A 12,538-nucleotide genomic window follows, 5' to 3' on the forward strand; every position below is an offset into this window, starting at 1 on the left:
TATTCGAACTTATTTTGAGCACAGGAAAAATAAGTATTCCTACGTGTGAAGGAAGGTGTGAGTATGTGACGGCTATCGAGTGCTTCTAACATTACTGAAACTTTCCAGAGGGCGTAGCAGTACCACAGCGACAAATCGCATACAGACAATTGGTTCTCGTGCAATGGCTGTAGAACGAGCGGTGACAGAACTGCTTCGGGGCAATATTATGGCAAGAACAATATAGGCGGAGATCCTTCCAGAAAGGCTGTACGAGAAAATCGTAGGATTATTCGACTGCCTCAGACAGAGAGTTGACAACAGTTAAAATGTGAGCAGGGGTTACAGGCTCAGGGTCATCACGAACCATTCGCAGCAGATTGCTGAAAGCCGGATCGACATGTCGAGTTGCCGTATGCCGTTCCCCACTGACACCATACCGTGGACGAGACATTTCAGTGACATACAGCTAGAATCACCGGGGACACTCAGTTGCATTCTGCGGTGTTCAACGATCAGTGTGGCTTCTCTTTGTGGTTCTCAAATCGCCGCCAACGTGTCCGTAGGCGCCTCATGAAAGGCTACAGCAAGCAGCCATTCTAGAGCTCCTGGAAACATGGTATGGGACGCTATTCCTTATTGCAACAGAACGGGTAACGGGTGTAACACTTTTACTCTAAAATCCGTGACAGTATGGCTGATGGTGACAGCCAGGCAGTACACGTGAGGGGTGCTGTCAGCTCTCTTCAGCGTCAGGCACACATCCCAGAACTCTGTTTGCACACCTTCATATGCCCCGCGCAGAAGCTCACGCGCGGTTGTGGTCCCATTTATGAATAAGCGCTGAAACTGATACGGGAAAAATTTAGGTTTTGCTTTCCGATAAAAAACGTAAATTCCTTTTCGAGGAAGGCCATTAATTTATTCAGCGTTAGAGTTCGTACAACAACATTGTTGAAAATACAAGCACGAAATATAACACAACATTCCACGTGAGTGACTGCTTCGTAAGCCACGAAGTTACACTCGTTAACTGTAACGGAGGTCACAGTTAAATAATACTGAATAATAACGACAATTAATAACCGTTCTGAGCAATGGAGACGCTTCTCCTCAAAATAAAAATTACCGTGATCCGTAATGTTGCACTCAGGATCGCTGGCATTGGTGGACACGACCGAAGTCTTCCTCAGGGGTAGTGGAATCTGTCTCGCAGCTTTCACCAGTCATAGGCCAGGAAAAGCAACGCTACCGTACAAGGCCACGCTACTACCAAACAGAAATGGAGACGCTGCCTCGAATTGAACCGGTGCCCCGTAACTCATGACCACAGTGCAAAAACGACGCAATACGCTAGCCGACGGAAAAGCGTGACACACACCGCACATCGTTACATCTCGCCAGGGGCCAATGTGTTATAACCGATACAACGATACCAAATGGCATATATTTCAGCAGGCAGACAACACACCAGAGTTTACAACACCAACACCTTGAGCAAAGTGTGCGGATCCCTGCTGGCTTGCCCATCTCCTGATTCGTCAGCTATACGTCATGTCCGATAAATGCGATGGGTTGACGCTTAGGGGAGAGCGGCGCGGAACGGTCTCTGTCGTCTAATTTCGTGTAGAGGCGCTGGGGGGCGCTCAGACTGTCGTGTAGCGAAGCAATGTCTGTTACACTTTACTAAGGTTTATCTGTAGTCGCGCGCGAGCTGCGCAGTCTGCCTATGAAAGTGAGAGAATTCGCTGTTACAACTTTCCAGGGCTACTTTCAACTAAAGGAAGTCTCTAATTTTTTTTTTCTTCACACTCAACGCTTAATCCACCTAAATCGCCATGTTCTTAGCTATCTTTGCGTACAATGCAGTTGTAAAAGATGTTTATGGAGGTTACTGAATATTTTCTCAATAGATAGGCGTTGTGGCGGAATGGTCTACTGGTACAGTTCGTTCCTCCCCGATCGCCTTTTATTTTTCATTTGACGAATTCTCCCGCACAGTTTGCCTTTCTCGTTTGCAGATGGTACGTCATTGTGTACAGAAAACGGAGAGACGAAATTGGTCCACAAAAAACGCGGGAAAAGCTGTTGAATCGGTAATTAATAAAACGATGATCCACGAAAAAGCATCGAAACAATTTGTGGAGCCTTTGACAACTTCAAACCGATACGTAACAGAGAAAAAGGACAATTGCCGTTCAACAACTGACAGAATATCGGTGTGCTTTCAGTGACTAGCAAGAGATAGAACTTGTGAGATATCTTAATTGTCTGCAAAAGAGATGTCTCGGCATGACTACGAAGGAACTGCGCAGATGAACGTATCACCTTGCAGAACGGAACAGTTGCCAACAACCATTCCACAATGAAACAAAAATGGCTGGAGAAATTGGGTCCTTAGATTTCTGGATCGCCATCACGATTTAAGTTTAAGGTAGTGGTGCAAACAGTGAGCTCATATCTCGTGTGCAGACATAGAGGGCGAGAACGATGAAGGCTAGCTTACTTGTAAGACGTGTCATCGAAGAAAGTAAAAAGGAGTCCGTTCCGCCCCGTGGTTATTTACTTTATTGACATAAACAAAATTCATTTACAAATTTTATTACAAAAAGTCTGAATTAACGGTTTCTAAATTTTGTAAAAACGTTTTTCATCACCGAGACCTCCAATATTGGTGCAAACGTTAAGCGGGTCGTTCCGACCCGATCCCCTCTATTTCCGTACACGATGAGGCATGGCAAGCAATTCCTCAAGATGATGACATTTGGGAGCTGTTGATACTGCGCCACGATGAACAGACGTGTGTGTACGTGCCTGTGGGGGTCATACTTCATATGATAATGGTGATTATGGACGACAGTTCCGAATGGAGTGCGAGTTTAATGATTTAATTTACGTTGTGTGGCGAACATTCGCACAAAGTTGGAAACATATGGGGTAACATTTTCGTTTCCGTTAATGTCGCTGAAGACTTCAACTCCTTCAAGAGCTTAGCTAGCAGAGGATGTCGAGCAGCTAGTGGTCGTGATGTAAACCAGCGTGCGTACCGACTGTAAGCGCGCGCCGCCCCCGGGGTGCAGGGAGCTGTGCGTGACACGTGGAGCGGGGGCGGGGGCGGCACGTGCCCGCCTCCAGCCGCATCGACCGCGGGCTCCACCGCCTGCCCCTCTGTCGCCGCCAACAGGTTGCCTCTGGCGTGGAATTACGGCCGCACCCTCCGCTGTTTTCCCTCGCGCTCTCCGCGGCGCTCGCAGATTCCTTCCGCCGCTGCAGTCACGCACCACGTAATGACACCGCCGCGTTGAAACGCAGTACTCGCTGCCTATCACTTGGCCGCTGCCATTAGCGCTTGTGACGATAGAAAAATCGCTCCTTCTCCGTCTGTCTGAATTTCGACGAGGGCTATTCAGAAAGTAAGGTCGGATTAGGCGCAAAATAGAAACCACAGTGAAAATACACTCCTGGAAATTGAAATAAGAACACCGTGAATTCATTGTCCCAGGAAGGGGAAACTTTATTGACACATTCCTGGGGTCAGATACATCACATGATCACACTGACAGAACCACAGGCACATAGACACAGGCAACAGAGCATGCACAATGTCGGCACTAGTACAGTGTATATCCACCTTTCGCAGCAATGCAGGCTGCTATTCTCCCATGGAGACGATCGTAGAGATGCTGGATGTAGTCCTGTGGAACGGCTTGCCATGCCATTTCCACCTGGCGCCTCAGTTGGACCAGCGTTCGTGCTGGACGTGCAGACCGCGTGAGACGACGCTTCATCCAGTCCCAAACATGCTCAATGGGGGACAGATCCCGAGATCTTGCTGGCCAGGGTAGTTGACTTACACCTTCTAGAGCACGTTCCGTGGCACGGGATACATGCGGACGTGCATTGTCCTGTTGGAACAGCAAGTTCCCTTGCCGGTCTAGGAATGGTAGAACGATGGGTTCGATGACGGTTTGGATGTACCGTGCACTATTCAGTGTCCCCTCGACGATCACCAGTGGTGTACGGCCAGTGTAGGAGATCGCTCCCCACACCATGATGCCGGGTGTTGGCCCTGTGTGCCTCGGTCGTATGCAGTCCTGATTGTGGCGCTCACCTGCACGGCGCCAAACACGCATACGACCATCATTGGCACCAAGGCAGAAGCGACTCTCATCGCTGAAGACGACACGTCTCCATTCGTCCCTCCATTCACGCCTGTCGCGACACCACTGGAGGCGGGCTGCACGATGTTGGGGCGTGAGCCGAAGACGGCCTAACGGTGTGCGGGACCGTAGCCCAGCTTCATGGAGACGGTTGCGAATGGTCCTCGCCGATACCCCAGGAGCAACAGTGTCCCTAATTTGCTGGGAAGTGGCGGTGCGGTCCCCTACGGCACTGCGTAGGATCCTACGGTCTTGGCGTGCATCCGTGCGTCGCTGCGGTCCGGTCCCAGGTCGACGGGCACGTGCACCTTCCGCCGACCACTGGCGACAACATCGATGTACTGTGGAGACCTCACGCCCCACGTGTTGAGCAATTCGGCGGTACGTCCACCCGGCCTCCCGCATGCCCACTATACGCCCTCGCTCAAAGTCCGTCAACTGCACATACGGTTCACGTCCACGCTGTCGCGGCATGCTACCAGTGTTAAAGACTGCGATGGAGCTCCGTATGCCACGGCAAACTGGCTGACACTGACGGCGGCGGTGCACAAATGCTGCGCAGCTAGCGCCATTCGACGGCCAACACCGCGGTTCCTGGTGTGTCCGCTGTGCCGTGCGTGTGATCATTGCTTGTACAGCCCTCTCGCAGTGTCCGGAGCAAGTATGGTGGGTCTGACACACCGGTGTCAATGTGTTCTTTTTTCCATTTCCAGGAGTGTACGTTGAAGCTTCGCACAAATGTGTTGGGCTGCGTCTCTAGTGTGTCCGTCCTTCGCACCACGTCTCTATTTTCCATTACGAGCGCACACGTAGCACGTAACATAACTGTCATGCGTTTCTTTGTTTATGATAACTCTCGGCTGCGTTCTGCACGGGCAACGAAGATGCTTCTATAGCATTTTTGATGGGAACTGTTTGATCACCCACAATACAGGCCGTAATTGGTTCCCCCTGAGTTTCATCTCTATTCGCATGAACCGCTGGTTATGAAGACGACATTATGGCACGGACTAAGAGCAGTACACCAGCATAGATAAATGGCGGAAAGCACAGGCGGCTGCCTTCTATGACGGGATATTGGAATGTTGGTTCAGCGCTACGACAAATGTCTAAGCGGTGCGCAGACTATAAAGAGGGACAGCTGGAAGGTGTAGCTAGCCGGCCGCTGTGGCCGAGCCGTTTTCTACTCGCTTCAGTCCGGAACCGCACTGCTGGTACGGTCGCAGATTCGAATCCTGCCTCGGGCATGGATGTATGTGATGTCCTCAGGTTAGTTAGGTTTCAGTAGTTCTAAGTTCTAGGAGACTGATGACCTCAGAAGTCAAGTCCCATAGTGCTCAGAGCCATTTGAACGAAGGTGTAGCTAGCTTTTGCAAATAAAACATTTTTAGTTTTCACAGTAGTTTCCATTTCGTGACCGATCATGACCATACTTTTCGAATAGTCCTCGCAAATACAGCTCTGACAGTTATGAGGGTAATAGTGTTTCTGACACAGGAAATGTAATGGACTCGGGTCTCTTTACAGTTACGTCGAAGTTTTACTGTCTAACAAAAATTAAAAAATCAAATTGCTGTCATATCCTGGGGGCGTTATTCTTGTGCTCAACTGAGTGCGCAGAAGGTTTTGCCTGCGGGGGTCCACTGTCCAGTGGACAAACGTTCAAATGCCTCACTATTAACATCAGGGACTTGCAAAGCAGATCGTTCGTACCCTGTCGGGCATCAGACGAATATGAGAGGGAGTGATTATTTCTAATGACGACCCGACTATTAGCAGGAAGTCTGAAGATACAAGGAAGCGCATTTGCTCTCTTGGGATCAGTTTACAGAGTATTGAAGATGTACATGCGTACAATATGTAAAATTTATCGAATAGAACTTCGCACAGAGCTGTTTAGGCGTCCAGATTGTACCGTCCGTCATAATCACCGAAGAAAAAGGCGTTGAATTGCAGTTTGTCCCAGCTGCCGTACGAAATAATTGGGATTCACTATTCACAGTCCAAAGCCCTCGACACCATCGCGTAGGAATTCAACAGCTAGTCAGCATACCTCGTCGTTTACCCGCTTCTATACATTCTCATCCTTGGACGGGAGTTTTCTAACGCTATCATCTGCTCTCCCCTCTAACTCAGCCCGACTTTCGTAGAGCATACAACCGACGAATAATGATCCAAATAACCGTAATCAATACTGAACCCAGTAAATCTCTCTTAATTAGGGGTAGACCCTTTTGTATTTTTCAGATGACGTGGTACTTCGCCCTTTAAGTATGATGTGAGCATTCTAAGGACTCGCTAATTCCTGCAAAGTTCCTTCAACGTTAGCCTTGAAGCAGCTGAAGAGGTACTCTGTGACTTCTAGCCGGTGGCTGTGTGGCTCTTCCCTGCTCACCCTGCCTGCTCCGGTTCAACAACCCGCATCTTACATGCTGCGAGTAAACTGTACAAAATTACCTGTGTACGACACAAATTTACATATGTACGACACTGCACAATCAGGTCTGTCATTTGTAAAACGTAAAAGCCTGATTCAGTGTTACAGCAATCTTTATAGAATGCCTTGATTCCAGTCGTAAATAAATGGGAAAAATGTAACTAGGGAAAGGAAATCGAAGTGCCTTTAGAATTTACGCAAAAGTTTGCCACTGGTGTTGAAATGGCTGAAAAGAGTTCATATCGATCCGGAAACACTGGTAAAATTAAAGACCAAAATGTAAACAAACACTACTGTTGTCTCAGAACTGCTAAACTCAAATATTCCTTAATTGGATCATCGGTCAGTGCTCGCCAGAATATCATAATTGGCAAGTCTTGCTAATGTTTTTGCAAAATTATATTTATTTCGTCACGAACTGGCTCTCGACATCTATAGAGGTGACAACTGAATGTCGCAAACGAAGATAAAATGACGTGCGACTTACGCGCACATATTATTTATGCAGAAGATACAAAAATGATAAGATACGGAGTGTCCACGTAGCACTCCGTCTTCAGGCCCCAAGTGGCCCATCGGGACCATCCGACCGCCGTGTCATCCTCACTGAGGATGCGGATAGGAGGGGCGTGTGGTCAGCACACCGCACTCCCGGTCGTTATGATGGTTTTCTTTGACCTGAGCCGCTACTGTTCGGTCAAGTAGCTCCTCATTTGGCATCACGGGGCTGAGAACATCCCAAAAAATGGCAACAGTGCTTGGCGGCCCGGATGGTCACCCATCCAAGTGCCGGCCACGCACGACAGCGCTTAACTTCGGTGATCTGACGGGAACCGGTGTATCCACTGCAGCAAGGCCTTTGCCAGTGTTCACGTAGGAAAGTATTAATTTTTTTGTCATGGGAAAATAGTTCCATTAACTAAAAAGGGAAACAGTTTATTACGTGGAGACATTTAACTACTGATAGAAAAATAAAGTTGAATTTACAATTTCAATCTAGTATTTGTAGCTAAAACTTAATTTAGCACAGGGGAATAAGGAAATCGAGTTTTATCGTTCGATACTAAGTCGGCATTCTGTGTCATACGTTTGTTCATTTCCAGTATTTCCAGTCGGGCCATCTTATTGGTTTTCTTAAGAGAATGTGAAACTTCACATCGCATATCACATTAGTCGTTCTCTGTTAAGGATGATCGGCAAAGGTTGAATCTTTCTCTTTTAATCTGCAGTTTGCCTCATTTTCGGCTGACCTCATTGTCTGAACTTTTCACTGAGCTAATGGCGGGCGCCCAAGTGCGCACCCTTTGTGCGGCCAAACACGTTGTCAAACCAATGTGTCAGTCCCACAAAAGAGCCTTGAACCAAACACTTGAAACTTTGGTGAAAGATAAAAACAATGTGCATCGGAAATCGTGTTCATGCATAGTGAATGTATGATACATACCGAATTAAGAATTTTAAATATGAAAGCACAACACGGCAACTAATTAACGCTAAATAAGCATATACCACGTTCGTTCGAAAATAACGGGAATTTTTAATAATAATTTTAACTATCCGTTTACATCAGTGTTATCCTCTACAAAAGAGTACTCGTTAGATGGTATACCGTATCCCAGCGCTTTTTCCAGTTCCCCGATATACTTCTGGAACTCGATCTTTGGGATAGCTTTTAGCTCTCTGTGATGAGTTTTACCTCATCTGTGCTTGTGAAACGTTGGTGCTTTTAGAGCTCCTTTATTTTTGGGATCAGGAAAAGTGAGATGCGACATTGTCTTCTAGCTAATATGAAACTAGGACACCGTTGCAGTATTAATTTTGGCCATAAAGTTACGAACAAGCAATGAAATGTCAGCAGATGTGCAATCGTGGTGAAAAAGCCATGAATTTTTTCAGCACAAATCTCCACTTTTATCCCGCGTTGTTTTCAGAAACGGCGTTGAACTTACAAGTATTACAGGAGCATCAAAGTAATGTAGTATCTGCCATGGCGATATTCGTTGGTCATATATCGGCTCATTCTGTTCTTCGAAGTCGTGCCTAAACATTTTAAGTTTACAGTGACTTGTTCACTTATAAATAATTAAATCGTAGTTTTTTTTTGCTTTTTATGGTGAAATACCCTGCCAAATACCAGAAGAGGTACATATGCGTCATCGTATTGCGCTTCGCAACAGTGGTAACGCAACAGTTGCTACCAAAAACATGTGCTATGTTTATCCAACTGCATTAGACGACCGTAATAAGTTCAAATCTGGTAACTTTGATCTGTTACATTCGCGTCGATCAGGAAGACCAACTTCAGTGACATGCTAAGGGCGGCAGTGGAAGCAAATCCGTATCAGACAATCGACGAACTGTTAGACACTCTTAACCAACCTTGTTTGACCATCGAACAACATTTGCGGCAGATTGATAGAGACAAACAAAGTTAACAGATCCACCACATGCAACGTATTGCTTCAGTAGCACAGTACCGGTCGCTTCATCACTGGAGATGAAAAATGGGTCATCTAAAAAGAATGCAAAAAGCGAAAGGTAGTGGCTCAGTCAGAATGAATAGCCACGAAGTACAGCTAAGCCAGGTCTACACACAATAGGAGGCGCTTTTGTGCGTTTGGTGGAGTACTCATGGGAACGTTCATTTTGAAGTAATAAAACCTGGACGAGCAGTGAATGGCGGTCTTCATTGTGAACAGCTGAGTCGAGTAAATCACTCTTCAGTTGAAAAGTGTCCAGCGATTTTCAACAGAAAAGGCGTTAGTCTGCAACACAGAAATGAAGACCGCACTGCGCAAGACGGACCCTGGAAAAAATTAATCAAGCGCGGTGGGAGGTGTTGGCTGTCCCACCATTCTCGCTCGATATTGCGCCACCTGATTTCCAGTTACCCCGAGCGCTACAACACTTTCTAAGTAGCAAAAAATTTGAAATTGTTTATGTCCACAATGCCGTCGCCGGATGCTTTGCTCAAAAACCTATTGATTTTAATCGATTAGGCATTGAAAACTTGCACTCCATAGGGCAAAGGGTTGTTGATAACAACAGTTATTACAGCTTCGCTTGAAAATGAAAACTTGTTAACAAGTTATCTTTTTGAATTAATGGAAAAAAGATACAGTAATCTTCGGTCCCCCTAATACTACACGTTATTAATGGTTCAACATTCTGCCAAGAACTGATGGTGTATTGTGCCGTCAAAATCGAAGGACACAATTAGCATAATGTTCACGTTTAACCTCACTTGTCGAACTTAGAATTTCGTGGACTGTCAGATGACATGCCATGTGTATGTAATGTTTGATGTTTACCTTCGGAATCCACGGTCTAAATGGAAAATTTTGTATCGACTTCAGGAGAAATCCGTGTATTTCTAGTAATGTTTGCCCCTTCTCTCTCTCTCTCTCTCTCTCTCTCTCTCTCTCTCTCTCTCTCTCTCTCTCTGTGTGTGTGTGTGTGTGTGTGTGTGTGTGTGTGTGTGTGTGTGTGTGTGATCTAAAAGAACTACTGTTGCCAGTTACCATGATGTTATTGCCATCTGTTATCTCCTGTTGTATAATCTGTATGCCCGACACAAATTGTAAATATATGTACCACTTATGTAATAGATTACTGTGTAACTATCTAGCTAGTATGTACGCTACATTCCAATAACAATTTAAAAACATAAATTCCTCTCATCGGAAGAACACTATCGTAGGAAAGTGTTAAGATATTTTGTTACTGTCCGGGATATAAATGTGGTACCTAATCCCTGTTGGTTCTGACACATTTATGATAGCATGCGATATTGGAAATAGTGAAGATCCCGTGTTACTGTGTGTGTGGTGGGGGGGGGGGGGGGGGGCGGCGGAGGAGGGAGGTGCGCGATAGCTTTTGCGGAGGAAACAATTTGCAAACAGTCAACACCGCTATTAACTGGCTCTGCACTTAGATCTCCAGAGAGAGCGGTAGCACTTCAGAACAAACTGATCGTATTTCCTGGCCATGCGAGGGGACGGCGCCATGCGGAAATAGCGCCGAACATCTAATTATAGCCATGGCACTACTCTGCCGCCGGTTATCAGAGGAATTTTTTCTTGGCGCGCCCCTCTTCCATTTTAATGACCTTGGATTTAAAATACACCTTTAACAGCTGCGACAGAAACTCACTCCTCTACTGCACCAACCGGATGGTCAGTTGCTATCCACTGTCCCATGCACAAGTGTACAGTCAGTTAGTTACGTGTATCATCTACCATCGTCTAATGAGTAGGCGTTGCTAGAAACAAATTGTTTGGCTTGATGTATACATAATTTGTATGTAACTCAACATTTTTTTCTCTATCGCACAGTAAACGTCTATAAGAATGGAGTATTATACAGCTGTCGTCAGAAACTGAAATTTCATTGGGAAAGACCTGACCCTGAACAGCTACGTAGATATAAATTAGATGTGAGTCTTTTTGCTGTTGGTAGAATACGGGCTGTGTTTTGATGTATGAATTACGTGTCGAACTGGCAGACGAATCCAGGTCTATTCATCAAGCTTTTGTATTTATATACAGCTGCATGCGATACAGGGTACTTTTCCGGGTCAATATTCTGTAAAAATCAACACCTATTTCTTTCAGGCACTGTTTATGATGTATGTTTTACAGATTTTTTTGTTGATATCAGGTAATGCAGCACACTTCGTAAGCAAATTAGAAGTATTTTGAATATTTTTGAACCTGCTCACGGTTATTAAAAAATTACACAAATTGGTGCAATTTTTTTCCAAAATGCTTCTTCCTCAAATTGAGGTACCATTTAATCCAATGTTATACATTTGAAGGAGACCAAATTTTTATCAGATATGCATGACATCATGGCTGAGGTACTAGACCTATTTAATTCCACCTATCATGTATGTTACAAAGATGATAAATATCACATCCTATATTTTAATTTTTATAATTTTTTCCTAATAAAAATGTTTTTTTTCTATAATTTAGTTGATTCTGCAATAAAGTTTAGGTCTGCTACGAAAGTATGAACTGTTGCAAGCTACAGAAAAAAATTAGAGCAAAGCTTTATAAACTTCAGGAAATATTTGTACCTGAATTCTGAAAAATACAACTTCAGAGAAATTGCGAATGAAGATATGAGTCCAATTAAACTGTGCATCAAAACATTCCTGAAGCATAGTCCTCATCCTGCAGCATTTCATCATCTTCAAGCTTCCTCTTGGCTTTCCTTTTAGCACTTCTTGCTTCTTTGGCAACTTGAACAGCGAATCTTTCAGCTTCGTGCACTCATCTGTCACATGCAAGCAATTGATCTTCCATATTAGAGCCACATTTTATGCCTAAATTTCTCAGGACTTCCAACCTTCCTATCACTCCATCATTGAAACATGTAACTGCATCTAGTACAACAACTTTTAATGTATTTAGTCGTACAAAACAATTCTTGGGTAATCTTTTTCATAAGCAATGGTTGAAACTTTCATTTGTATTCTCAGTGCCCCCCTGAAGACATTTATTAAGCAAAACAGGGTCACTCAGGTCTCTAAAAATTGGTTTTATTTCATTCATAGCAGGCTCAGGAAGAGAATGTTTATGATGGTACATTTGACCACTTTCTTTTGCTCGTGATGACTAGGTGTTGTGTGATGTCCTTAGGTTAGTTAGGTTTAAGTAGTTCTAAGTTCTAGGGGACTGATGACCATGTATGTTAAGTCCCATAGTGCTCAGAGCCATTTGAACCATTTTTTCTTTTGCTTTTTGGTAACCACACAAAGAATCTGCTTCTTTAGGGCAGGGTGATTATCTGTGGACAACTTACGAGAGTAGGTGGCCCATACAGCTTTTCTCATTGCTGTAACATCATTCAGAGTTGCTGTTCGTCTAATGGCCAGTCCATAATAACTCTGAAGGAGGTCTCTTTCAGTTTCTGTCAATCTGCCTCGGGCAGAGAGAGATTTTTCCATCAGGTAGCA

The 12,538-nt window shown here is 45.0% G+C and overlaps 1 protein-coding gene across 1 annotated transcript in view; it reads right to left on the reverse strand.

The window, feature by feature from the left end:
- LOC124545956 (glucose dehydrogenase [FAD, quinone]-like) overlaps window positions 1–12,538 on the reverse strand; it is a 114,274-nt gene that overhangs the window by 79,480 nt on the left and 22,256 nt on the right. The window contains exon 2 of the mRNA XM_047124919.1: window positions 3,027–3,170. Within this exon, the coding sequence (XP_046980875.1) occupies window positions 3,027–3,170 (144 nt within the window). The remainder of the gene's footprint in view (window positions 1–3,026; window positions 3,171–12,538) is intronic.

This window comes from Schistocerca americana, chromosome 8 (assembly GCF_021461395.2).
Source record: "Schistocerca americana isolate TAMUIC-IGC-003095 chromosome 8, iqSchAmer2.1, whole genome shotgun sequence".
Lineage (NCBI taxonomy): Eukaryota > Metazoa > Arthropoda > Insecta > Orthoptera > Acrididae > Schistocerca > Schistocerca americana.